The following is a 27,415-nucleotide window of genomic DNA, read 5'->3' as shown; positions in this document are numbered from 1 at the left end:
GTAAATAACGTCCGTACTGTGTTAGTGGTAGACAATGACTAGATCTAACAACAGAGATCCTGGCCTCCTTCCCTTCATGGTCAATGGCCATGGGGCAACAAACAAAAAGCTGGAGGAACTTAGTGAGTTAGGCAGGGATTGTGGAGGGAAATGGACAATTGAAACATCGACTGTACCTCTTCCTACAGATGCTGCCAGGCCTGCTGTGTTCACCAGCAACTTTGATGTGCGTTAATTGATGTTACATGTCGAGATCTTTCATCTGGAATGAAAGATGGAGGAGAGATAACCAGTATAAAAAGAGGAAGGTGTGGAGCCAGAGCTGCAGTTGATAGGTAGATCTCTTGACTATCTCCTTTTCCTTCCAGTCCTGATAAAGAGCCTTGACTTGAAATGTCAGCTGTCCACTTCCCTCCATACATTCTGCCTGACTAGCTGAGTTCTTCCAGCACCTTTGTGTGTTGCTCCAGATTCCAGCATCTGCAGTCCCCTGCAACTCCAGTGGGACAACCACCGTTAAGTCCCCAACCATCGACATCCTGGCAATCACCACTGACGACAAATTCTGCCAATCCAGCCACATGGTAGTAGTAGTCATAGTCATACATTGTTAATCCTGGGGGAAATTGGTTTTCGTTACAGTTGCACCATAAATAATAAATAGTAATAGAACCATAAATAGTTAAATAGTAATATGTAAATTATGTCAGTAAATTATGAAGTAAGTCCAGGACCAGCCTATTGTCTCAGGTGTCTGACCCTCCAAGGGAGGAGTTGTAAAGTTTGATGGCCACAGGCAGGAGTGACCTCCTATGACGCTCCGTGCTGCATCTTGGAGGAATGAGTCTCTGGCTGAATGTACTCCTGTGTCCACCCAGTACATTATGTAGTGGATGGGAGACATTGTCCAAGATGGCATGCAACTTTGACAGCATCCTCTTTCCAGACACCACCGTGAGAGAGTCCAGTTCCATCCCCACAACATCACTGGCCTTACGAATGAGTTTGTTGATTCTGTTGGCGTCTGCTACCCTCAGACTGCTGCTCTAGCACACAACAGCAAACATGATAGCACTGGCCACCACAGACTCGTAGAACATCCTCAGCATCGTCTGGCAGATGTTAAAGGACCTCAGTCTCCTCAGGAAATAGAGACAGCTCTGACCCTTCTTGTAGACAGCCTCAGTGTTCTTTGACCAGTCCAGTTTATTGTCAATTCGTATCCCCAGGTATTTGTAATCCTCAACCATGTCCACACTGACCCCCTGGATGGAAACAGGGGTCACCGGTACCTTAGCTCTCCTCAGGTCTACCACCAGCTCCTTAGTCTTTTTCACATTAAGCTGCAGATAATTCTGCTCACACCATGTGACAAAGTTTCCTACCATAGCCCTATACTCAACCTCATCTCCCTTGCTGATGCATCCAACTATGGCAGAGTCATCCGAAAACTTCCGAAGATGACAAGACTCTGTGCAGTAGTTGAAGTCCGAGGTGTAAATGGTGAAGAGAAAGGGAGACAAGGCAGTCCCCTGTGGAGCCCCAGTGCTGCTGATCACTCTGTCGGACACACAGTGTTGCAAGCACACGTACTGTGGTCTGCCAGTCAGGTAATCAAGAATCCATGACACCAGGGAAGCATCCACCCGCATCGCTGTCAGCTTCTCCCCCAGTAGAGCAGGGGAGATGGTGTTGAACGCACTGGAGAAGTCAAAAAACATGACCCTCACAGTGCTCGCTGGCTTGTCCAGGTGGGCGTAGACACAGTTCAGCAGGTAGACGATGGCATCCTCAACTCCTAGTCGGGGCTGGTAGGCGAACTGGAGGGGATCTAAGTGTGGCCTGACCATAGGCCGGAGCAGCTCCAGAACAAGTCTCTCCAGGGTCTTCATGATGTGGGAGGTCAATGCCACCGGTCTGTAGTCATTGAGGCTGCTGGGGGGCGGCGTCTTCGGTACAGGGACAAGGCAGGACGTCTTCCACAGTACAGGAACCCTCCGGAGCCTCAGGCTCAGGTTGAATACATGGCGAAGTACTCCACATAGCTGAGGGGCACAGGCTTTGCGCACCCTGGTACTGACACCATCCGGTCCTGCAGCCTTGCTTGGTTTGAGACATTTCAGCTGTCTTCTCACCTGTTCAGCTTTGAAGCCCACCGTGGCGGTTTTGTGTGGGGAAGGGGTATAGTCATGAGAGCAGGGTGGGGGACTGTGAGGAGGGGTAGGAGGGGAGAGTGGAATATGTGTTGGTTGGGGGCTGACAACAGATGGCTCATGTGGGGGATGAGCAGGGGCCACAATGTGAAATCTGTTTGAAGAACAGGTTAAGTTCATTGGCCCTGTCCACACTGCCTTCAGCTCCTCTGTTGCTAGTTTGCCGGAACCCAGTGATGGTCCTCATCCCCCTCCAGACCACTCAGGTTGTTCTGCTGGAGTTTCCACTCAAGCTTCCTCCTGTACCTGTCTTTAGCCTCCCTGATCCTGGCTTTCAGGTCCCTCTGTATTGCCCTCAGCTCCTCCCTATTTCCATCTCTAAACGCCCTCTTTTTAGCGTTCAGGATGTCCTTAATGTCCTTTGTCACCCATGGCTTGTTATTTGAATAACAAAGGACAGTTCTTGTCGGAACATTGCAGTCCACACAGAAGTTGATGTAATCAGTGATGCACTCTGTGAGCCCATCAATATCCTCTCCATGTGACTCACAGAGTGCCTGCCAGTCTGTCACCTCAAAACAACCCTGGAGCGCCTTGCATGCATGCCCTACATGCATCTTGCCGCAATGAAAGCAAATCAGAGGCTGGATATTTTGCATTCAGTGACTCACTTCCTGACACCCCAAGGCCTTCCACAGTCTACAAAGCATATTTCAAGAATGTGAGGAAAATTTCTCCTCTTGCCCGGATAAGGGCAGCTCCAACAAACTCCACAACATCCAGGTCAATGCAGTTTACTTGATTAGCACTCGCACCATCCACCACTGGAACACAGAGGCTGCAGAGTAGCCACTGTACTGGGGGCGTTGGTAGTGTCGTGGTCAGGGCAGTGCTATTACAGCACCAGCAATGCGGGTTCAATTTCGCCCCATCTGTAAGGAATTTGTACTTTCTCCACACGACTGCGTGGGTTTCCTCTGGGTGCTCCAGTTTCCTCCCACATTTCAAAAAGGTCCGGATAATGTCAGTGAATTCTGGGATGCTATAGTGGCGCCAAAGTGCGTTGACACTTGCTGATTTGTTTGATGTGACCAACCACTTCACTGAATGTTTCGATGTACATTTGTGACAAATAAAGCTAATCGTTATCTTTATTGTTATTAGCTACAAAGTATTGTGCAGATTCTCGCCTAGGCGTACCCAGCAACAGGTCCCAAACCTGCCACCATTATCACTACAAAAGGACAAGTGCAGAAGGTGTGTTGAAACTCAAGCACTTGTGGGCTATGAATTATCCAGACTTGGAAATATATCACTAGTCCTCCAAAGTCACTGTATATGAATCCTGGAACTCCCTCCCCAATAAACACTGGATATGAATCCTGGAACTCCCTCCCCAATAAACACCGGGACGGGATGGGGGAAAACACTTGCATCTGAAGGACTGCAGCACTTTTTAAAAGCAGTTCACCCTCATTTTTGAGGGAAATCAAATAAAGAACATGAAATGCTTGCCTTGTCAGCACTTGCTATATTCTAAAAGTTTTAGACAGATATATTCAAAATATTCACCCCTTTTTACAAACCTACTCAGCTTTGCTGATGTCTCAGCCTGGTGTTCCCATCACTGCCATCTCTGTCTCACTAATGTGTAAAAATCCCTGGAACCCTCGTTCCCCTCCCTTCATTCTCTCCAGCTTCTTCGCAGACTCGCATTCCTGCAATACTCCTGCTCCCTCCTGGAGTCTGAGTGTGTAATTCATGGTTATGCTTTCTGGTGGATGCTGCTTCTGCGATGCCACGTGCCTGTGACGCTGCTGCGAGTAAGTTTCTCATTGCACCTGTCCATACATGTACTTGTGCAGGTGACAGTACACTTGATAAATTCGACTTTGACTACACTCACCGCACCATCGAAGTGGTGTCTCCAGAAGGTGACATCCATCACGAAGAAACTTCAGCATCTGGGACATGCCCCCCTCCTCTCACTACGGCCGTCAGACAGCAGGTACAGGAGCCTGAGGAGCCAGATCCAATGATTGAGGAACAACTTCTTCCCCTCTTTCATCAGATCACTGAATGTTCAATTAACAATACCTCCTTACTCTTTTTTTAATTGACAATTTATTAATTTTGCAATTCATAATTTTATGTCTTTGAATTGTATTATTACTGCGAAACAACAAATCCAAGTCAGTGATAATAAATCTAATTCTGTTTCTGATTCTAACATCCGTTACTCCTCTTTTGTCCTGGGATCGATATATTAGCACACCTTACACCAGATAAGACAGAGGAATAATCAACAAAGTTGCTCTGAAGTTAGTTGCAGTCCATTATCCTCTGCCTGAGATTTACTGGGGTCCAGTGTTAATGGGTAACCCAGGATAGGATCAGTTCACTGTGCCTGGATTTCTATAATGTCATTGGGTGGTAAAACAGACTCTCAATTGACTTTTATTTCATATAATCTGGCAGTAATATTACATTTGACTCATGTTGGGGTGCACTTCAGTTCTATTGCAGAGAATGAATATACATTTCTATATATATCACCAGTTGATTTTTATTGAAATACTCACCACTGCCTTTGCTTGGAGACACCTGTTATGGAAAATGAAAGAGAATGGCATCAGTGTTCATTCAAGATTTCACTGTTTCACAGAGACAAGGAAACAAACTCTTCATCCCACCGACCATCAACCACCTAAACTGTGTAAGGAGACTTGATGCTTTCTCAAAGAGACCTGGTTACCAGCAAAGCTGAAAGTTATCAGGCATGGAGGTTGTCTACATGGGCTTTAGCAAGGTCTTTGGCAGGTTGGTCAAGAGGGTTCAGTTGCTTGACATAAAACCTAACATCATGGGTAGGATGCTTCACTCTCAGATGATCGCAACTCCTTTTATGGGTGCATTGAAAAGGAGAATAAAACTGCACTTGTGCGAATTCCTGCTGCATCTGGTGAGCCTGTGACCTCTGTCTTGGAGGCTGATGTCGGAACATCTTTCCAGGGGTTGAACAAGGCGTCAGGCCCTGGTGGTGTACATGGGGCCGCTCTGAAAGCCCGTGCCAACCAACTGGAGAGAGTGTTCATGGACATCTTTAGCCTCTCACTGCTACAGTCAGAGGTCCCCACCGGCTTCAAAAGGGCGACAGACATACCAGTGCCCAAGAAGAGCATGGTGAGCTGCCTCAATGACTGTCACCCTGTGTTGACGTGCTTTGTGAGGCTGGTCATGGCTAGAATCAACTCCTGCCTGAGCAAGGATCTGAATCACCTGCAATTTGCCTATCGCCATGACAGTCCACAGCGGATGCAATCTCACTGCCTCTCCACTTGGTCTCGGCTCACCTGGACAATAGCAATACCTCTATCAGGTGGCTGTTTACTGCTCAGGGTTCAACACAATCATACCCTCGGTTCCAATCAACAAGCTCCAAAACCCAGGCCTCGGTACCTCCCTCTGTAACTGGATCCTTGACTTCCTCATTAGGAGACCTCAGTCTATGCGGCTCAGATGTAAGATCCCCTGCTTGCTGACAATCAACACTGACAAACCTCAAGGATGTGTGCTTATCTCACTGCTCTACCCTCTCTACAACCACGACCGCGTAGCTAGGCACAGCTCAAGTGACATCTGTAAATTTGGAGACGACACATACAATTATTATTATGTATTGCAATGTACTGCTGCCCAAAACAACACAATTCACAACATATACTGTACCTGTAATATTGAACCCCGTTCTGACTTGGACTCTGCTTCTGATTTGGGTGAGATAGTAAACTGGATTAGACATTGGCTTCATGGGAGAAGTCAGAGAGTGGTAATAGATGGCTGCCTCTCTGACTGGGGGCCTGTGACTAGTGGTGTGCCACAGGGATCAGTGCTGGGTCCGTTGTTATTTGTCATCTATATCAATGATCTGGATGATAATGTGGTAAACTGAATCAGTAAATTTGTGGATGGTACTAAGATTTTGGGGATGTTGTGGACAGCAGGGGCTATCAAAGCTTGTAGCGGGATCTACACCAGCTGGAAAAATGTGCTGAATAATGGCAGATGGAAGTTAATGCAGACAAGTGTGAGCTGTTGCACTTTGGGAGGACCAACCAGAGCAGGACACTGAGCAGTCGGGCACTGAGGAGTGCAGTAGAGCAGAGGGATCTGGGAATACATCAACATAATTTCTTGAAAGTGGCATCACTGGTAGGTAGCTGTAAAGAAAGTTGTGGGCATATTGGCCTTCATAAGTCAAAGTATTGAGTACAGGGGTTGGAATGTTATGTTGAAGTTGTATGAGACATTGGGAAGCTTTAATTCGGAGCATTGTGTGCAGTCCCATTCACCTACCCACAGGAAAGATATCAATAAGATTGAAGGAGTGTAGAGAAAACTGACAAGGATGTTGCCAGGAATTCTATGCTGTGTTCTCATCTGTGACCATTCCAGTTTTCTTAATGAGTTCTCTTGAGGGTTGGAACACTGGCTTGTCACTGATGGTTTTCGCCACTGTTAAAGGGGGGTGGCAATGAAAGCCTTGGACCTCAAGGGTAAGCAAACTAGTGTTGCACTTTTTTAAAGAGAAAAGTGTCCCTGTCAGACTTGAGGCTGAGGGACACCAGAGAGAAAGGAGAACATTGGGGGCAGTTAGCCATGCGATGAAGGACTGGGGGTGGAAATGAACTTGGGGGGGGCAATGAGATGACTGAGTTCTGAAGGGGAATGGTTGGGAAGTATGTTGGGAGGTCATTGGGAGGGCTGGGACTGTTCTGCTGGAGGGAGAGTTCTCAGCTGGGTGCTGTATTGTTGATGTTTGATTGTCCTGGGAATGCCGATAGGCTGGTATCCCCTCCATAATGCTCCAAGGGGAATTTTTATGATCATTGGCCTGAAACTTTAACCATGTTTTTGCCTCTACGGTTAGTGTCTGACCTGCGGAGTGTTTCCAGCGTTTTCTGTTTTCATTCCAGAAGGGAAGTTAGACAGTGGCAACAGGGACAGGAGCAGCATCAGGAGATTACATGCAATTGTGCAGTTCTGAGACACACAGCATTGGGCAAACAACTCCAGATAATTTAGTAAACACAAGAAATTCTGCGGAGGCTGGAAATCTTGAGCAAAACACTCAAAATACTGGGGGATCTCAGCAGATCAGACAGCATCTATGGAGGAGAACAATCAGCAGATATTTCAAGCCAAAACACTAGATTAGGAAGGGAAGGGGGCAGAAGCCAGAATAAGAAAGATGGCAATTACTTCCAGCAATTTTACCCCTCCTCCTCTCCTTCTTGGTTTGCCATTCTGGTACCCACTCACCCCTTCTCTTCTCAACTTTCCCCTAGTTCCCCCTCCCTTCCATGATCCACTCCTCTCCTATTGATTACTTCTTCTCCAGCCCTTTACCTCTTCCACCTATCACCTCATATCATCCCACAATCCCACCCACCTGCCTTCCGCCTCACCTGGTCTCACCTATCACCTGCCAGCTTGAACCCCTCAGCTTCTCATTCTGGCTTCTGCCTCCTCCCTTTCCAGCTCTGATGAAGGGCCTCAGCCCAAAATGTTGACTGTATACTCCCGGCGGTGGGGGGATTCAAGGTCGACAGAGAAGAATGCAAAGTGAATTGGAGCTTGGGGTCAAGGCCGAGGCAGGATTCAGCCACGGGTAAGTTCTAGCTTCCCATAGTCATTTCAAAGCTTGAAAGCATACATAACCCAGCACAAAGACAGCTTCTATCATAAGACCACCGAGCTGTATGTTCAGTTGGACTGGATGGCTAAATTAACAAATTTCACAACAATGCCAGTGATAAGAAGCCTGGTCCTGACTATCTACTTTGTTATAATTGCAAATCTTATTATCTGCCTGCACTCCACTTTCTTCATAGCTGTTACATTTTATTCCGGACTCCATTGTTGTCTTACCTTGTTCTGCCTCAATGCACTGTGTAATGATTTGATTTGTATGGAGGTATCGAAGTACAAGCTTTTTAGTGTGCCTCGGTAACCAGTTCCAATGGATCAGTGAAGTATGGCGTTCGGCTCTTCCTGCCCTGGTCAATTGGCACAGAGGGGCTGGGCTGGACAAGTATGGCTCATATTCTGAGCGGCAGATCTAACTGAGGCACTCACAATGAGGAAAAGATGGGTTAAGGACAAGGTGTTTCGTCTGGAATCAGAAGTGTATTTGAGACCAGAGCTGAACTATCATTGGTGAAATGTGCATCTCACTAAAGGGAGTGGGATCTGGAGTCAGTGGGGGGGGGGGGGGTTAGGTCAGTGACCAATGTTCAGAGCAGATGTTAATAGCCAGGTTTCATGTGAAAGGTTATGGGATACAAAGTTGAGGACTGATCAAACTTGGTCCAGTTGAATGATGCAATGGGTCTGAGGAGTTAAGTGGCTTCTCGGTTTCCATATCACTTGCACTTGCCAATGACTGTGAGGGACTGGCAATACTGTGATCTCCGAGAAGACTTTTGTTGGGTGACAGTGTATGTATTAGTTGGGTGAGTGTTGAAGAGATTGGGAAAAAAAGGGAGTTAAAGATGGGAGGGAGAGAGGGAGAGAGGAAGGGAGGGAAGGAAGGAAGGAAGGAGGGAAGGAAGGAAGGAAGGAGGGAAGGAAGGAAGGAGGGAAGGAAGGTAGGAGGGAAGGAGGGGAGAGGGAGGGGGAGGGGAGGTGGGGAAGAGGGAGGGAAGGGGAGGGGGAGGGGAGGGGTAGGGGTAGGGGTAGGCTGAGAGAGGGAGAGGGAGAGGGTTGTAGATATATTATCTTTTGAGAGAAAGTATTAAGAATATTACTTAGGAAATAAAGTGATTTGAAAATGCTTTCTCGATCAGATATAGGCCGCTGTGAATTTATAGATTTTGTTCAGAGTGGGAAGTAGGAGGCCTTTGGATGTTATTTACACAGACCTCTAGGTCTACGACATTTGATGGAATTCCTCATAAAAAGCTGTTGGTCAGGGGGTTGAAGGTAAAAGGGTGACCAGGGTCAGAAGCTGGCTAAGTGTCAGGAGGAGTAAAGGCCACACCCACTTTTATTGTCAGGATATGACGAGAGGTGTCCGACAACAATCTGTACTAGGGCTATTCTTCATATTCACCGGTGAGGGGATAGAAATTGAGATATGCTCATTTTCAATGATACATTGGTGGCAGAAATGTAGACTGTGTAGCTGGAAGCTTAAATTACAAAGTGAGTGAATCCAATGCTCACGACGGTATGCAAAGTGGCTTTCAGTGTAAGAAAACTGGGATCAGAGACCTTTGACCTTTAGTGACGGACTAGGATAATTTCTAAATGGAAAGCAGCTGGAAGAAGGAGAGGTCAGTAAATGTCAGAGCTGATGGCATGCCTGTGTTTACTGAGCAGAGAGGACTTGGCTCAGTTACACCTTGCCTGGAGCCCTATGAACGGTCCAGGCATAGGACCTGAAGCCGAACAGATGGATATTGGAGGGAGGTCATTGTGGGGTTACCAGAATAATAACAGGGGATGAATGAACTGGGCTATGCTGGGATTCTGATGGTCAATTAACTTGATGCTTGACCTGGTGTAGGACTGCACCTTTTTCATACTATGCCTCAATAGTTTGATTTGAGTGACAGGCCAGTGTTTAACTAGTCACTTATTAATTGGATGTAGAGCCACAGGCTGCAAGCTTGAGTGTATGGTTTAGGTGTTTGGGAATATTCAGAGGTTATAGAATTATGTAAATCTAGCAGATATTATTTCAAATGAGAACCAGTCTTCATGCACATTGCAAGCATTTAAAAGAACAGCTTTGCAAGCACATGGCACTGTGTACAGAGCACAGGCTGATAGCCCACAGCAGGGGGCTGGCTGCTCAAGGGATATGGTTTGTCAAGTGATGTGGCCATGAAATGTCTCATCTGCATCAGACAAGCATAAGACAACATGGCTATGTTAATTGTGCGACACTAAACAAGGCACCAGCAGAGATCAAGGAGACTAAATTTTGTTACTTATCAAACATGAATATAGGCACATATGCTTTATCAATAACCGGGATATCTGTGTGCTCAGAGAATCATCCCTCATACCAATCTTGGGCATCCTGCTCTGAAGCTTTTAGACAAAAAAGCTTGAACCTTCAGAAGTGTCTTTATCAGTTACAAAGTACTCCCACTATAAATACCTACTTCAAAGGTACCATTTCTCAGAATCAATATATTGAATTAAACGGCGTCTTTGCAGTTTTCGAAATTTTATCATTCAAAGTTCAAAGTAAATTTAGTGCCAAAATACTTATATGTTACCTGGGAATATTTTTTGCAGACATCTATAGCTAAAAAAGAAATATAGTGAAATTTATTAAAAAAACTATGCTGTTGTTCACCTACTGAATTACCTACTGTTACCATTGTCTTTAAGAATATAAAATCTTGATTTACTTTGAGTTTGGAAGACTCTACCAAGAGAGTGTCAAGAAGAATGTCTGCTTGTGGTGAAGAATAAAGACTTTCACATCCACCAGCCTCTCCAGTGATGTAGTCACAGTCATAACACAGGATGTTACTGATTGAAGCCACACCTGTAATTGTTAAAGGGCTCACTTGTCACTAATAGCAGCACCCATACATCCAGCACACCCGTTCTACTGCCAGGGCTGGGACACAACAGTTAAATACAGCAAACCCTCACACACTAACTGCAGACCCTCACACACTAACTGCAGACCCTCACACGCCAACTGCAGACCCTCACACACCAGCAGCAGATCCTCACACGCCAACTGCAAACCCTCATACGCCAACAGCAGATCCTCACACGCCAACTGCAGACCCTCACACACTGACTGCAGACCCTCACACACCGACTGCAGACCCTCACACGCCGACTTCCTCCAGTCTCCCAAAGCACTACAGCCTTATTCTGCTTCAGTGGTAGTTCCTTCAACATCTGGTCTACCTCAATGAGCAACTCCTCGCTGAGGTGCAGATTCTGCCCCTCCCTGAGGTCAGTTACTCCTTCACCACTGTTTGTTGCTGCACTCCTTCTGAGAGCTTCTTTTCTCCCCCACCTTCTCCTTCTTCTCTTTCTCTCTCCAAGGCGGGCTTCCACAGTAAATTTCAAGTTGTCCCTCAAGGCTTCCGACCCTCTAACATCATCTACAAAGCAAGCAATACTAATTCCACACAGGCTGCTCTTCCCCTGGTCAATCCCTAGTACACCACAATCTCTGATGACCCTTCTCAATAATCAGACGGGGTGGGTGGGGTGATTCTTCCTGCTGATGTGCTGGGCATGTTTTAAGTGTAGTGTTCCTTGGATGGTTGTGCTTTTACTCGATTCCACACTCATACTGTACACTTCTGAATGAGCAATTATCATACATAGTATCGTCTTTTCGAATATGGCAGAAGGACAAGTTGTGATATAGGAGTGGCTGGTGCGTGCTGCCCATTACATTGGGACCCCTAGTGTCTGATCAGTGGGTACAATGGAATCCAATATTGTGCCCCTAAATTACAGCGTTTGAGGAGATATGGTGTGTCACATTTCTATAGGTAGACTGTGGAGAGCATTCTAACTGGTTGTATCAATGTCTGGTATGGAGGAGCCATTGCACAGGATGGGAAAAAGCTGCAGTAAGTTGTAAACTCAGTCAGCTTCATCATTGGTACTACCCTCTACAGCATCGAGGACATCTTCAAAAGGCAATGCCTCAAAATGGCAGCATTCCTCATTAAGGGTTCCCATCATCCAGCACATGACCCCTACTCATCGCCTCCATCAGGGAGGAGGTACAACATCCTGAAGGGACACATTCAGTGTTTCAGGAACAGTTTCTTCCCCTCCACCACCAGATTATGAATGGACGATGAACCCATGAACACTATCTCTCTATTTTTTTTTGTTCTCTTTTGTATTTATTTACTTTTTAAATACATACAGTGGCATGCAAAAGTTTGTACACCCCTGGTCAAAATTTCTGTTTACTGTGAATAGCTAAGCGAGTAAAAGATGACCTGATTTCCAAAATGCATAAAGTTAAAGATGACACATTTCTTTAATGTTTTAAGCAAGATTGCTTTTTTATTTCCATCTTTTACAGTTTCAAAATAACAACAAAGGAAAAGGGCCTGAAGCAAAAGTTTGGGCACCCTGCATGGTCAGTACTTAGTAACACCCCCTTTGGCAAATATCACAGCTTGTAAACACTTTCTGTAGCCAGCTAAGAGTCTTTCAATTCTTGTTTGGGGGATTTTCGCCCATTCTTCCTTGCAAAAGGCTTCCAGTTCTTTAAGATTCTTGGGCTGTCTTGCATGCACTGCTCTTTTGAGGTCTATCCACAGATTTTCGACGATGTTTAGGTCGGGGGACTGTGAGGGCCATGGCAAAACCTTCAGCTTGCGCCTCTTGAGGTAGTTCATTGTGGATTTTGAGGTGTGTTTAGGATCATTATCCTGTTGTAGAAGCCATCCTCTTTTCACCTTCAGCTTTTTTACAGAAGGTGTGATGTTTGGTTCCAGAATTTGCTGGTATTTAATTGAATTCATTCTTCCCTCTACCAGTGAAATGTTCCATGTGCCACTGGCTGCAACACAAGCCCAAAGCATGATTGATCCACCCCCGTGCTTAACAGTTGGAGAGGTGCTCTTTTCATGAAATTCTGCACCCTTTTTTCTCCAAACATACCTTTGCTCATTGCGGCCAAAACATTCTATTTTAAGTTCATCAGTCCACAGGACTTGTTTCCAAAATGAATAAGGCTTGTTTAGATGTTGCTTTGCAAACTTCTGACACTGAGTTTTGGCCGCAATGAGCAAAGGTTTTGCCATGGCCCTTACAGTCCCCCGACCTAAACATCATTAAAAATCTGTGGATAGACCTCAAGAGAGCAGTGCATGCAAGACAGCCCAAGAATCTCACAGCACTGGAAGCCTTTTGCAAGGAAGAATGGGTGAAAATCCCCCAAACAAGAGTTGAAAGCATCTTAGCTGGCTACAGAAAGTGTTTACAAGCTGCAATACTTGTCAAAGGGGGTGTTACTAAGTACTGAACATGCAGGGTGCCCAAACTTTTGCTTCTGGCCCTTTTCCTCTTTTGTTATTTTGAAACTGTAAAAGATGGAATTTAAAAAGTAATCTTGCTTAAAATATTAAAGAGATGTGTCATCTCTAACTTTATGCCTTTTGGAAATCAGTTCATCTTTTACTCGCTTAGCTATTCACAGTAACAGAAATTTTGACCAGGGGTGCCCAAAATTTTGTATGTCACTGTATTTCTTTCTGTAATTTATAGTTTATTATTATTATTTGTTGTTCAGTTGAGTCCGACTTTTCGTGACCTCATGGACCATAGGGTGTTCACAGCAAGATATGGAAGAAGATTGCCAGGCCTTTCTTCCGCACAGATACTGTTGCTTCCAGGTCAGGACCCGGCTGGGTCTGAACTCAGAACCATCTGCCTTAAGTCCGGTGTTGATGCTACTACACCACCGGCTGGTATGTTATTATATATACTGCGCTATATATTTTTCTTTTTTCCCTCTCTTTTCACATTATTTATTTAATTATATATATATATTTCATATTGTGATTTATAATTTTTATTATTATGTATTGCAATTTGCTGCTGCCGCAAACAACAAATTTCATGACAAATGCCGAATTATTAAACAGTTCTGATTCTGACAAAACTGAGTTAATAATTTTAAATCTGTAATTGATAGGTTGTTGTTAACCTAAGATATTCACATATCAGAGGCAGACGCAATATCTGCAGGTCAGTCATAAATCAATGGGTAAGAAAACAGAGAGTCAATAAGAAAATCCAGGCACGTGCTACTTAATGTGATTTGTGTGACTCTCCGGCCCAATCTTTGACCTCATTGAGCAGAGTTCTTTCGAAGTACTGTGATCCTTGATCTTTGACGTATAATAAAGTCAGCAAGCATATACAACAGTGCAGGCACCCTCTCCCTGCAGGGTCTTCAGCACTGCACATACCTTCTCCTTCTCCTTCTCCTTCTCCTTCTCCTTCTCGTCAATGTTATTTTCTTTACAGATAGTAATGTCTCCATTTTCCAGTGATTCGAGCTCCTTTTCAAGCCTGGAACAGATGAGACTACATTCAATAACAGAGAGATGAATATGCCTCAATATCCTGGAAGCAAAGCTATTAAGTGCCAGTCAAATAACAGGGTTATTTTTCGCAGCTGGCATGTTGAATTGGGAATGGAAAGACAACTGTCCTGACTAATAGGGTCATCTTATAACACCATTACATCCTTCATATCTGGCTCAACTCCAGCTAACTGCAATTTTCTTTTCCTCTACATTTTCAAATCAATGGGCAATAATCTAACATCTCACTACACATAAGTTTCCCAAGAAAGGAGAAATATTGTAACATTGGAGTTATTCTTGATCACAACATGGCCTTGTTTACTCCTCAGCAATGAAACATTTTCTTGGTAATCTTGCTGGAGTTTACTGTGTGCTTTGTTGAGAAATAGTGACCACACAGCCACATCTCTGATGTTGTGAAACTCCCTGAGGCAATCTGAACTGGAGAAGAATGGTATGGCTTTCTTAGTCTTGGTGATTAATTACCCCCTCTCCCCATTCCCCACATGAGCTGGTGGCAGTTGCCTGCTCTGGGAACAAGAATGTCTGGACAATGGAGACAATATTCAGAGGAGGTCCAGACAGAACCTTGAAGGTGATCAGAAGCCTAGATTTGGGGCCCAATGACAGGAGCCTGTGTGTGTCTCTGCAGATCTATGTGATTCAGCTGGCGAAGTTGAGGGCCAGTGTGTGCAATTCCTCGTGTCTGCTGGAGGTTGCAGACATCCCACCTCTCCCGGAAGTTCCGGGAGTCTCCCGCATATTAATAGTGGCTCCCTGATGCCCGCAAATTATATACAATGTCACAGAAATCAATTTTTTTGAGAGCGAGTGAGCGAGAGAGCACGAGAGAGAAAGCAAAAGAGAAAGTGCGAAGAGCGACCACGAGAGAGAGAGTGAGAGCAAGCAAGCGAGAGAGAGAGAGAGCGAGTGAGCGAGAGAGAAAGCACAAGAGCGACCACGAGAGGGAGCACGAGAGCAAGTGAGTGAGAGAGAAAGCAAGAGAGAGCGAACGAGCGAGAGCTCGCTATGGGAGAGTGTTCCAAAAAAAGAAAATATAAATCGTACGTCACCCCAGACTACACTAAAGTGTATCCCTGCCTAATAGGGGTCAAAAATAATGACAGTGTTGCTCGCTGCACTGTTTGCAACAGTGAGTTTTCTATTGCCCATGGTGGGTTAAAACGTAAAAGACATGTTGAGGTGAGTTTAACAGGTGTCATTCGTTCATTAGCATAGCGAACGTTATTTAAAGTAGCTGGCTGGCTGCTAAGGAGCTACTCTATTGCAGACATCCCACCTCTCCCGGAAGTCTCCCGCAAATTGATGGTGCTACCTCCCTGAAATGAGTTTTTGCAGGGTGGGATGTCTGAGGTTGGAGGCCGAAGACGTCCTGTCCTGGGGTTAGAGGACTGTGTATGTACGTAAGTGGGATGGAGAGAGGAATGGGGCTTGTTGTTTTGTTGCTTATATTTTGTTTTTGTTACGCCGAGCATAGTGGGCATGCTGTTTTATCACCAGAATGTGTGCATTTGTCACATTTCACTGATGCTTCCATAAATAAATCCGAATCTTGAATCTTGAAGGAGCAGACTCACACCTCATAAGCTTCCATGTTTGAAGTACAGGGGAAGTAGACCACAGGCAGCCAAAGGTTCAGGAGGGTCTGAGTGCCAGCAGACCATTACAGCACTGCCCACCCTGGCTCAGCACACTGGTGACCCCATGTCACCAGGGCACATTCTTGCCTTCTATTTTCACCCATGCCTCACTATCAGCCATCCTGGACTGTCCGTGAGCGATGCTGTCTGATGTGTGAACTTTGACCCTCTGGGCGAGAGCTTCCCCAGGGATGTCTGCATGGACTTAGAACAAACTGAGCAACCTTTCAACAGCCAGACTACAGCCAAAGGAGGCACAGTGATGTATAACTTAGCAAACTGCTTGATGTTTCTTCATTATACATAATTTTTAAGTCAGCAGAAAGGTTCAATGGGTAGTAACTTAGAGCACATAACATTCCGCAGTGGAAAGAGATAAAGTCACACTGATATGGCAGCTGCTGACAATACAGCACACTGTAATCTCAACTGAAAGCTGGTTAATGTTGACGTGCTTGAGCAAATCCTCATTTGCTGCTGAACAGTGGGGGACGTTGTACCATTAAAAATGTACTTCCTGCAGCACAAAGCAATTGTTGGGGAAGAATTTGGCTGATGTCAGAGGAGCCACATTATTCAGGCAATTGTTGAGAACAATTCCACCAGGATGTTAATTCCCATCTCGTGATTCCGCTCAGATTTCAGATAGAATAAAAAGAGTAAATAATGGGAAGATCACATCAGACATTGTCTGTGGAGAGTTGCTTGATGGCTGGGAAAAGCAGATAGAGAGAAAATACACTGTGGAGAAAGAGGGAAAGATTGGAGAGAGCAAAAGAAAAGGTTGATAGAAGGGTGAAGACTGGGAGTACTCTAAAGGTTAGCTGACAGAAGGTGCTGAAGCTGGTGAATGACAAAGTGTACGTCTGGGGGAGATGTGAGGGATCTCCCCTCACATCTAGGGTGGGGGGAGTGGGGAGTGAGAGGAATCACCAACAAGGAGGGAACGAGGTGAACACAGGAGCTGTAAGAGACAAAGGCAGAATAACTGATTGAAACTTATTGGAACTTCCAACAGCACGAGACTTTGGAGCTATTGATCTGAGCCACACCCACCTCGGCTTGGCAGTGGCAGTGAGAGTCTCTCACAGGATTCACACTGACGATGAGTAAATAGGACAGAATATACTTAGGCCTGGAGATGGTCTAGTCAATGATCAGATTCACGGGAAAGTGTCGGAGCCTGAGACTGGAAGATGAGGCACTGAGATCAGAAGCTTGGGGCCTAAAGTTTGAGGGTTGGGTCCAAAATCAGAGGTCTGAGATTATGATTAACTTGAGATTAATGATTCAAAGCCTGAGATTAGATGGTTGTGATCTGAGATCAGGAGGGTCTAGGCCTGATTTTAGAGGGTGGGATCTGGGAACAGAGGCTCAGGCATAAGAGAGCTAGCTTTGTAAGAAGACTTCCTTACCAGCTCTCCCTAATAGCCCCACTGCAGTTAATAAGTCACATTTTAGTAACAGCTTCGTGGTTGGCAGCACTATAAGAATTTAGAAGCAGATTCAACTACACATTAAGGCCCCAAAAACTTATATTAACACTCCGATTTGTGACAATCATTCCTTTTTGCCTGGCCTGAATGATACTGTTTTTCCTACCTGGAAACAGAGAGGCATCTGTAGCGTAGGTGACCTATATATTAATGGAAGCTTTGCCTCATTTGTGCAGTTACAAGCAGTTTACAATATCCCTGCATCTAATTTTTTTAGATACTTACAAATTCAAGATTATTTTAGAAAATATATACATAACTTCGAAGCTTTAGACAAACATGAGTCCCTGGAGGCAATAATTAAATTTGATCCTGTTACTCGTAGTGCGGTATCCTATTTTTTTCCTACATAATGGAGCTCGGGTGATTACTGCAGGTCTTAAACAGGCATGGGTGGATGAATTGGGTATAGAACTGACAGAGGAGGTCTGGGATGAGTGTTTAAAGAGTATACATGATTCTTCGGTCAATGTCAGACACAGACTTATACAGTTTAAAACAATACATAGACTTCATTATTCCAAAGAAAAGTTGCACAGTTTCTACGCTGATGTTTCACCAGTTTGTAATAGATGTAAATCTATTAACAGTAACTTGTCACATTCATTCTGGTCATGTTGTAAGCTTTATGCATGCTGGAAAAGTATTTTTCACTGTTTCTCTGAGGCTTATGGGAAGTGGTGGGAACCAGACCTGCTCATAGCCATCCTTGGAGCAACAAGCTCCCTCTCTTCAGCCAATAAGTATGAAAAAATGGCTGTATTGTTTGGCATAGTGACTGCTAAGAAGTTAATCCTACAAATGTGTAAAATGGACTCTGTGCCTATGTGCAATCTGTGGCAGAGAGAACTGGCAAATACTTTACATTTGGAGAGACTGAGACTATGTAATGAGGACAGAGGGGACATCTTTGAAAGGATATGGGGCCCTGTATTGGACTTTCTTACGGGGTGAGGACTGAGGTTTTTTGGTGTGGTGCACCTCTGCTGTGTATGTTTACTTTTGCCTGTATATTTTTCTCCCTTTTGCTGCTCAATATTTAATTAGATTTTGTTAAGGTCGTAGTTTTTGTAGATGTGCTGTTTCTTTTCAGTTTTTTGTTTGTATTAAAAAAAATAAAAAGAATATAAGAGAGCTAGGGTCTGAGATTTTCTGGCCAGGTTAAAGATTGAAAGTCAGATCTTGGGATTGGAAGGGCAGGGTTGAGATGAAAGGTCAGGATCTGAGATCAAAGGACCAGGGCCATGGATTTGAAGATGAGGACCCTGATACAGGATGATTGGGACCTAAGATCAGAGCAGCAGGGCCTGGAGTCAGAGGGTTGGGGCTTGAGATTAGAGTGTGGGGACTGGGAGAAAGTGAATTGGGTTCTGAGAGTAGACACTTGAGGCCAAAATGAGAGGCTTGGGACCTCACAATCCATGAAGAGAGGATCAGAGATGGAGATTAAAAGGTCAGGTCCAGGGTGAGATCAAAGATTCTGAACCTGAAATTGGTGGGCTGGGTTCCAAATCCGATAGTAGATGGTCTGAGAATAGAACGTTGGGGTCTGTGCTTCGAGGTACAGGACCTGAGACTAAGAGGATGTGATTTGAGACCAGAGGTTTGAAGTCTAAGGGCTGTTTTGGTGTGTGTTGAGAGGGTACCCCTCAGGGTCACTGTCAAGGGTGGAAGTGACTTTAAGAGCTTCCCAACCCAGTATTACAAGATAAAAGTATAGTTACTCTGGAAGTGCTGGACCTCAGTCACAACCGGGAAAACTTCTAAGGACCTTGTGGGTGGGGTACTGGTGCAGCCAGTAGAGCCACTGCCTCACAATTACTTCAATCCTGACCCCAGGTGCTGTCTGTGTCGAGTCTGCATGTTTTCCCTGTGGCCCAGTAGGTATTCTCTGAGTGCTCCAGTTTCTTCTCACAGCCCAAAGGTTTAATTGGCCTCTGTAATTTTCCCCTAGCGTGTCTGTGGGGACAGAGTTAATGGGATCGAGGGGAGAATAAAATAAGTTAGGGCAAGATTAGTCAAAAACTGGGTACTAGATGGATTCCGTGTTGTATCTATCTCTAACTGTGTCTCTACGATTGAGTTAGATTGAGCAGGTAGGTAACTACATGGGGAGGGGAGGGGAACGTCGACTCGGACCATGAGAGGCCTGCATTGGGCATCTTCATGGCAGTAACATAATGAAATGCAGAAAGATAAAGTAACCCGCTTCAGTAGATGCAAAGATAACACTATTATTTATGTTGCATTGGGAAGTGTTGATGTATAAGGAAATGTGGGTGTCCTGTCACAATATCCACTGAAAACACCAGGCGGAGTACGTTGGTCTTCAGGAATAGAGAATATGTGTGCCGGACCAGGGACGTCTTGTTACAGTTATACCGAGCCATGCCTGGAGTAGTATGTATAGTTTTGCTCTCCTTCACCGATACCATAAGGTAAGCTAGGGTTAATTGTAGAGAGAGGGCAGCCAAGGTTCATCAGACTAATTCTTGAGATGGCAGAGCTGCCATCTGAGAAGAAATTAAGTCAACCGGGTTTGTATTCACTGTTACCTACAGGAGGCTGTGCCTTAAGAAAGCATCATCATCAAAGATCCCCACCATCTGGGCCATGTCATCTTCTCACAGCTACCATGAGGCTGGAGGTACAAAAGTGTGAAGGATTCAAGAACAGCCATTTCCCTTCAACCACTCGGTTCTTGAACTAACCAGCAAAAACCTAATCACTACTGTAGTTTAGCACCACTAAGACCACTTGACCACTTTGCACTACAATGGACTTTTTTTTGGTTCTAATTCTGTCCTTTCTTGTATAAATCCTTTCTTGTATAATTTTGCTTAATTTATGTTTTTCTTTTGTGAATATTGTGTATCTGTTCCTATGTGTCTATGATGCTGTTGCAATTAAGGTTTTCATTGCCACACACACAAAATGCTGGAGGAACTCAGCAGGAGGCATCTATGGGAAAGAGTAAACAGTCAGTGTTTCCGCCCGAGATCTTTAATCAGGCTGTTTTATTCCTTTTCAGAGATGTTACCTGACCTGCCGAGTTCCCCAGCATTCTGCAGAATCTCTTGTGCTTAAGTTCTCCATTTTACCTGTATGCACCTTTACGTAAGACAATAAACACAATTTTGACTTTTGGCTTTGACTAGAACTTAAAAGAGTGAGAAAGGGATCTAAATGAAAGACATCGAATTCTGACTGAGCTAGGGAGACTGGATGTGACTGGGTGTTTCTCTGGTGGGGCGGGGTGAATCAAGAACAAAGAGTTACTCAATGAGAAATTGATGAGTGAGAGATGAGGAGAACATTCTTCTACTCAGGGTCTGGAAATGCTGTGGAATCCACTGCCATTCCACAGCCTTACCCGCCTCTGGGGTATGTAGGCACCAAAGAGATGGATGGATTTCTAGACAAATGCTTCAAGTATATGTGGGAGAGACAGGAATTTGGTCCTGATTTTGAGGATCAGTCATCTGTTGAATGGTGGAGTAGGCTTGAACTGGGATTGATTTATAGGGCTGCTTAAAAAAATATAGGGAACTGCACTATCAGCTTTTGAGATAATCAGGAATAGTAAGGAATCAAAGCTTTTTGCAACATTTTCTGACAAGAAACTAACACAGCAACCTTCAATGTGCTGCCCCGTATGGAGGCAATTGGTGCTTTCTATACTTTTCACTCTCTCTCCTACAGCTTTGCCCCCACAGTTCTCTCTTTCATAATGTCCACAGGCTCTTGCCTGAACTGCTTCCACATGGCTGTTCGAACATTTACAATCAGTTTAAGTGCTGTTATGAAACACTTGCACAATGACAGGGCCTCAGGATTGCTATGGAAACAGCAAGCTTTCTCCTTGCAATTCCACATTCCAGGGTGCTTGCACGTTAACTGCTGTTGACCCTGATAAGGGGAGTAGCTGAATGAATAGGCCAGAATTTATTGCGCATTCAAGGTTCCTCCTGAAAACTTGGCCAATTTATCATGAAAAATGCAAAAATCAGTGCCTAATTTCATTCCTCAAAGTAGTACAACTTGACTGTTTTAATGCAGACATAATTCACCTCCTGTTGAGGTCCATAATTTGAGTAGGTTTGGAGTGTAAGGAATGGGGTAGAATGCATCAGTCCTTCAAATCTGGCAAAAGATGGAATGGTGAAAGAGATCTCTGAACCAGGAACAAAGTTGGATCATTTGCTGATCTGAAACCCTGCATCCTCCTCTGCTCCGTATCCCTGGAGGTGCAGAGATGAGTTCTAAACCTCCTCAGAGAACTCTACTTGCGTCCCTTGGCAGAAACAGCCCCAGGTTTGCAGGTACACACAATCAACAAATTGGTTCTGGTTTCACCCCCGAGAAGCTGCGATTTGAAGGTTAAGGTCATCTTCCTCGGACCTCATTCTCCATTTCCCTCCACAAATGTTGCCTGACCTGCCGAGTTCCACCAGCAGTTTGTTTTTTGCTCCAGATACCAGCAGCTGCAGCCTCTTTTGCCTCCTCATTAGTAAGGTGAGGGGATTTACTTTCCATTTTTGGTATCTGTTGTACTCATAAGAAGAATGAGTTTGCTGTGAGATCTTTGCCTGAGTAGATTGACACTGGACATCCTGTTGTTACCTCGGTACACTTCGTTATTGTACACTCAGATGCATTTATTCGTTCATTTTGTGCCGCGTCATATGATGTGGGTGATCATGGTCTTTCCATCATCATGATTGTTCTTGGCAAATTTTTCTAGAGAAGTGGTTTGGCATCGCCTTCTTCTGGGCAGTGTCTTTACAAGACGGGTGACCCCAGCCATTAACAATACTCTTCAGAGATTGTCTGCCTGGCGTCAGTGGTCGCATAACCAGGACTGCACCAGCTGCTCATACGACCACCCACCACCTGCTCCCATGGCTTCACGAGGCCCTGATCGGGGTGGGGGTGGGTGGGCTAAACAGGCTAGCAGAGAGAATGTGCGTCTTAGGGTTAGGCTTACCTCCTTTGGTAGAGACGTGTCTGTACCCCAACACCCAGCACTCTGATTACGCAGTACAAAATGTGCCAGTTCCTGCTCCCTCATTTGACACTGGTGACATGGATTAAGATTTTTTACAGCACACCAGGTCATTGTTTCAATTATGGTAACGGTTCATCCACGAGTCTGCGCCTCTTTCAATGCACTATTTTGACAAAGAGTGAGAGAGGATGCTGGAGGGCTCAGCTGATATCAACCAACGGAATGCTAATAGGCATCAGCGTCAGATGCTGGAAATCTTGAGCAACACACAGTATGCTGGAGGAAATCAGCAGATCACGGAAAACACCCGTCTCACCCTTTCACTTCCCCTCTTGACCTGCTCATCACCTCCCCCTGGTTCCCCACCTTCTTCCCTTTCTTCCATGGTCCATTGTCCTCTCCTATCTGGTTTGTTCTTCTTCAGCCCTTTACGCCTTCCACCTATTACCTAGAGTCTCTCACAGTAACACCCCCCCCCACCCACCATATGCCCCCTCACCTATCACCTGCCAGCTTGTACTCCTCCATCTCACCCCCACCCCCACCTCGTCAATCCGACTTCCGCCCTCTTCCTTTACAGCCCAGATGAAGCGTCTTGGCCCGAAACATTGACTGACTATTTCTCTCCATGGATACTGTCTGACATGCTGAGTTCTTCCAGGATTTTGTGTGTGTTGAGGTGGATGACTTAGCTACACAGCTTTCTTCGTTAGAGCACTGACTGCACATCCGGAGTTGTAAAGGAAGTTGGGGACAGTGAAGGATCAAGATAATTGCCAGCCATGTCTTACTGTTGTCACATTGAGCAGGCCAGAATCAGGAACGCTGCCATGCCCCTCACCAGGAGGCAGCGGTGCAGACAGCTTTAGATCCCCCTGCCTCAGGACGTACACCGACTCATTCAGTCCTGCATTCGCTGGAACTGGATTGCCCACAAATGCAGCAGGACTGTGGGATGAATGAGTGTTAATAATTAAACACACCACGATGGGGTCTCCCCAGGGTAGGACCCCACATATCTGTCCGCAGCATAGGCTGGGGAGACGTTTCAGTTTGTCTTAATCCGTAATACAGAGACTGAAGAGGTTCAGACCAATAGGCCTGACTCAAATACTAAAGACTATTTCTTGCCTAAAAGCAACTGGAACTTGTAACAGTGCTGCCAGTAATTGAGTAGATTGCAGCCTCGTTTCAGTCTGGGCCTTGTAACTGCCACAGATAATTACTTCTCCTGCTCTGCAGCATAAATCACACTGAAAGTGGCCTATCTTACTGACAGATCACTTAGACTCAATGCTACAATGACTTAAGGATAAACATAGGGCCTTGGCATTGTAATGTAGTCAGATGACATACAGTAACTTCTTCAATTTTGTGTGCCCTTGGAGTAAGAGCCATTACAGACACAGTCTGCTTTTCAAATGATTCTTGCCTTAAATAACCTAATCATTGAACGAGAGAGAGAGTCTCATTCTGCAGCAATTGCTCAGCCCATTCACGTCCTGGGTGTGTGAGAGAACTGATGACTGGGAGTGTGAGTGGAATGCTGACAGGGTGTGTGAATGGAGTGGTGCCTGTGATTCAATCACATTCAGTGACCAGATCATTCACAAACATTGTGAGCCATCTCACACACTTCACAAACCCACTCACATTTCCATTCACCTAGCTGACCTTCAGCTCATTCACAGATACATTTGCACACAGTCACATAGTTATACGGTACAGCAACAGGCCGTTCAGCCCATCTCATCCATGCTGACCAAGGTGTTTATCTATGTTAATCCCATTTGCTTGTGTTCGAACCATAACCCTCTTAACTTTTCCTGTCATGTGCCTGTCTAAATGTTTTTCAAATACTGTGATTGCATCCTGTTCCAGTCTTTAACAGTGCCTCTGGCAGCTCATTCCTTATGCCCACCACCCTCTGTGCGATAATCCTGCTTCTCAGAACCCCCTTAAATCTCTCTCCCAGGGTTGGACGCTGCAGGGGAAGGGGAGGAGGAGACACAGAGGGAGTTTCTGATGTGGTCCCTGAGCACAGACAACAAACGAGGTTAGGGATGACCTGAGGTTTACAGAGGATGGAAGGATGTCTGGGAGACTCCTTTGTACAATCAGACAAACCCCCCTGAGTAATCAGATCTGGTTGGCTTAAATAAAGAAACTGTCAGGGTACAAAACAGGCAGCTGATTCATACTGAATCTAGTTGGTATACACGTAGATGTATTGTGTAGTGAGAAAGGACCGGCAAATAATCAGAATCAGGTTGATTATCACCAGCATGCGTCGTGAAATTCGTCAATTTAGCAGCAGCAGTACAATGCAATACATGATAATATAAATAATACAGAAAGTAAAAAACAAATAAGTAAATCAATTATGCATATTGAATAAAAGGAAAATAGTGCAAAACCAGAAGTAATATATATCTTAAAAAGTGAGGCAGTGTTCATGGGTTCAATGTCCATTTAAAAATTGTATGGCAGAGGGGAAGAATTTGTTCCTGAATCACTGAGTGTGTGCCTTCAGGCTTCTGTACCTCCTTCCCAATGGTAACAATGAGAAGATAGCATGCCCTGGGTGATGGGCGTCCTTAATAATGGTTGGGAAAAGGGCAATGTTACAATAGTCATGGAGGATTTCTATATGCAGCTAGATTGGGAATATCAGGTTGATGCTGGATCCCAAGAGAGATAATTTGTACAATGTTCACAAAATGGCTTTTTAGAGCAGCTTGCGGTCGAGCCCACTAGTGGAAAGCCGATTCTGGATTGGTGTTGTGTAATGAACTGGATTTGATTAGGAAGCTTAAGGTAAAGGAGATGGTGATCATCATATGATTGAATTCACCATCAGGGAGAAGCTAAAGTCAGATTTATCAGTATTACAGTGGAGTAAAGGGAATTACAGCGGCATGAGAGAGGCACTGACCAAAGTTGATTGAAAGGAAATACTAGCAGGGTTGACGGCAGAACAGCCACGGCTGGTACTTCTGGGAGAAATTCGGAAGGCGCAGGATAGGTACATCCCAAAGAAGAAGAGGTATTCTAAAGACAGGATGACACAAACCATGGCCGACAAGAGAAGTCAAAGCCAACATAAAAGATAAAGAGAGGGGACATAACAGAGCAAAAATTAGTGGGAAGTTAGAGGATTGGGAAGCTTTTAAACACCAACAGAAGGCAACTTAAAAAAAACCATAAGGATGGAGAAGATAAAATGTGAAGGTAAGCTAGCAAATAATATCAAAGAGGATACCAACAGATTCTTCAGATAAAGAATAAAAGAGAGATGAGAATAGATACCAGACCACAGGGAAAAACAAAATGATGCTGGAGAGGTAGTAATGGGGGGGAGGGGCAAGGAAATGGTGGGCAATCTAAACATGTATTTTACATCGTCTTAACTGTTGAAGATACTAGCAGTATGTCCAAAGTTCGAGAGTGTCGGGGCAGAAGAAAGTTCAATTGCTATTACTAGGGAGAAGGTGCTTGAGAAGCTGAAAGGTCTGAAGGTGGATGAGTCACCTGGACCAGATGGACTGCATCTCAGGGTGCTGAAAGAGGTGGCTGGGGAGATTGGGGAGGCATTAATAATGATCTTTCAAGAATCAATAGATTCTGACATGGTTCCAGATCACTGGAAAATTGCAATAAGGGAGAGAGGCAGAAGAGAGGAAATTGTAGGCTAGTTAGCCTGACCTCAGCAGTTGGAAAGCTGTTAGGATCGACTGTTATGGATGAAGTCTCAGGGTAGTTGGAGGGACAGGACAAAATAGGCCAAGATCAGCATGGTTTCCTTAAGGGAAAATCTCACCTGACAAATCTGTTGGAATCTTTTGAAGAAATAATAAGCAGGATAGACTAAGGAGAATCGGTGGATGTTGTGTACTTGGATTTTCAGAAGTCCATTGACAAGGTGTTGCACATGAGACTGCTGAACAAGATAAGAGCCTCTGGTATTACAGGAAAGATACTAGCATGGACAGAAGATTGGTTGATTGGCAGGAGGCAAAGAGTGGGAATAATGAGAGCCGTTTCTGGTTGGCAGCCAGTGACTAGTGGTGTCCTGCAGGGGTCAGTGTTGGGACCACTTCTTTTTATGTTAAATGTCAATACTTTGGGTGATAGAATTGATGGCCTTGTGGCCATGTATGTGATAATATGAAAACAGGTGGAGGGGCAGGTAGTGTTGAGGAAGCAGGGAGTCTGCAGAAGGACTTAAACAGATTAGGAAAATGGACAAAGAAATGGCAGTTGGAATACAGTCAACACACATAAAAGTTGCTGGTGAACGCAGCAGGCCAGGCAGCATCTCCAGGAAGAGGTACAGTTGACGTTTCGGGCCGACTTAGTGTCAGGAAGTGTATGGTTATGCACTTTTGTAGAAGGAACAAAAGCGTGGACTACTTTCTAAACAGGCAGAAATTTCAAAAATCCGAGGTGTGAAGGGACCTGGGAGTCCTTGTGCAGGATTCTCTAAAGGTTAACTTGCAGGTTGAGTTGGTGGAGAAGAAGGCAAGTGCAATGTTTGCATTCCTTTCAGGATTACTAGAAAATAAAAGCAAGAATGTACAATATTGTACAGAAGTCTTTGCTCAAAGACTAAGACTTTTGAATGGCACTCTAGTAACTTTACATATTCCACTGTACTGCAGCAAAGAAACAAATTTCATGACATATGTGAAAGATAAAAATCTGATTCTGATATGGGGGCAGGGAGAGGGGATTTATGGTTGGGAAAAGGGGAAGAAAGAGGGGAGGGAGATTGAAGCACAGAGAGACATTCTGTAATAATCAATAAACCAATTGTTTGGAATGAAATGACTTTGCCTGGGGTCTCGAGGCCGAGCGTATCTGTACCCGCACCAACCCTCGCCTCTGGCAGTCTGCCACCTGTCCCACACCATTGCCCTGGTGCTCCCAACATGCTTTGGTCCTGTCAGACGTACAAACTTGCTCTCTACTCCACGTTGACAAACAGAGC

General features: G+C 44.9%; 1 protein-coding gene across 3 annotated transcripts in view; it reads right to left on the bottom strand.

Annotated features, from left to right (window-relative positions):
• The window catches only part of palm1a (paralemmin 1a), a 277,402-nt gene that overhangs the window by 18,322 nt on the left and 231,665 nt on the right, over positions 1-27,415 (bottom strand). For all 3 annotated transcript variants that reach the window (XM_072244277.1, XM_072244278.1, XM_072244276.1), the window contains exons 5-6: positions 14,141-14,243; positions 4,736-4,757 (exon numbers count right to left, since the gene is read on the bottom strand). In XM_072244277.1, the coding sequence (XP_072100378.1) occupies positions 4,736-4,757; positions 14,141-14,243 (125 nt within the window). The remainder of the gene's footprint in view (positions 1-4,735; positions 4,758-14,140; positions 14,244-27,415) is intronic.

The sequence above is a fragment of the Mobula birostris genome, chromosome 26 (assembly GCF_030028105.1).
Source record: "Mobula birostris isolate sMobBir1 chromosome 26, sMobBir1.hap1, whole genome shotgun sequence".
NCBI lineage: Eukaryota > Metazoa > Chordata > Chondrichthyes > Myliobatiformes > Myliobatidae > Mobula > Mobula birostris.
This window is presented reverse-complemented; position numbering and strand designations above follow the sequence as displayed.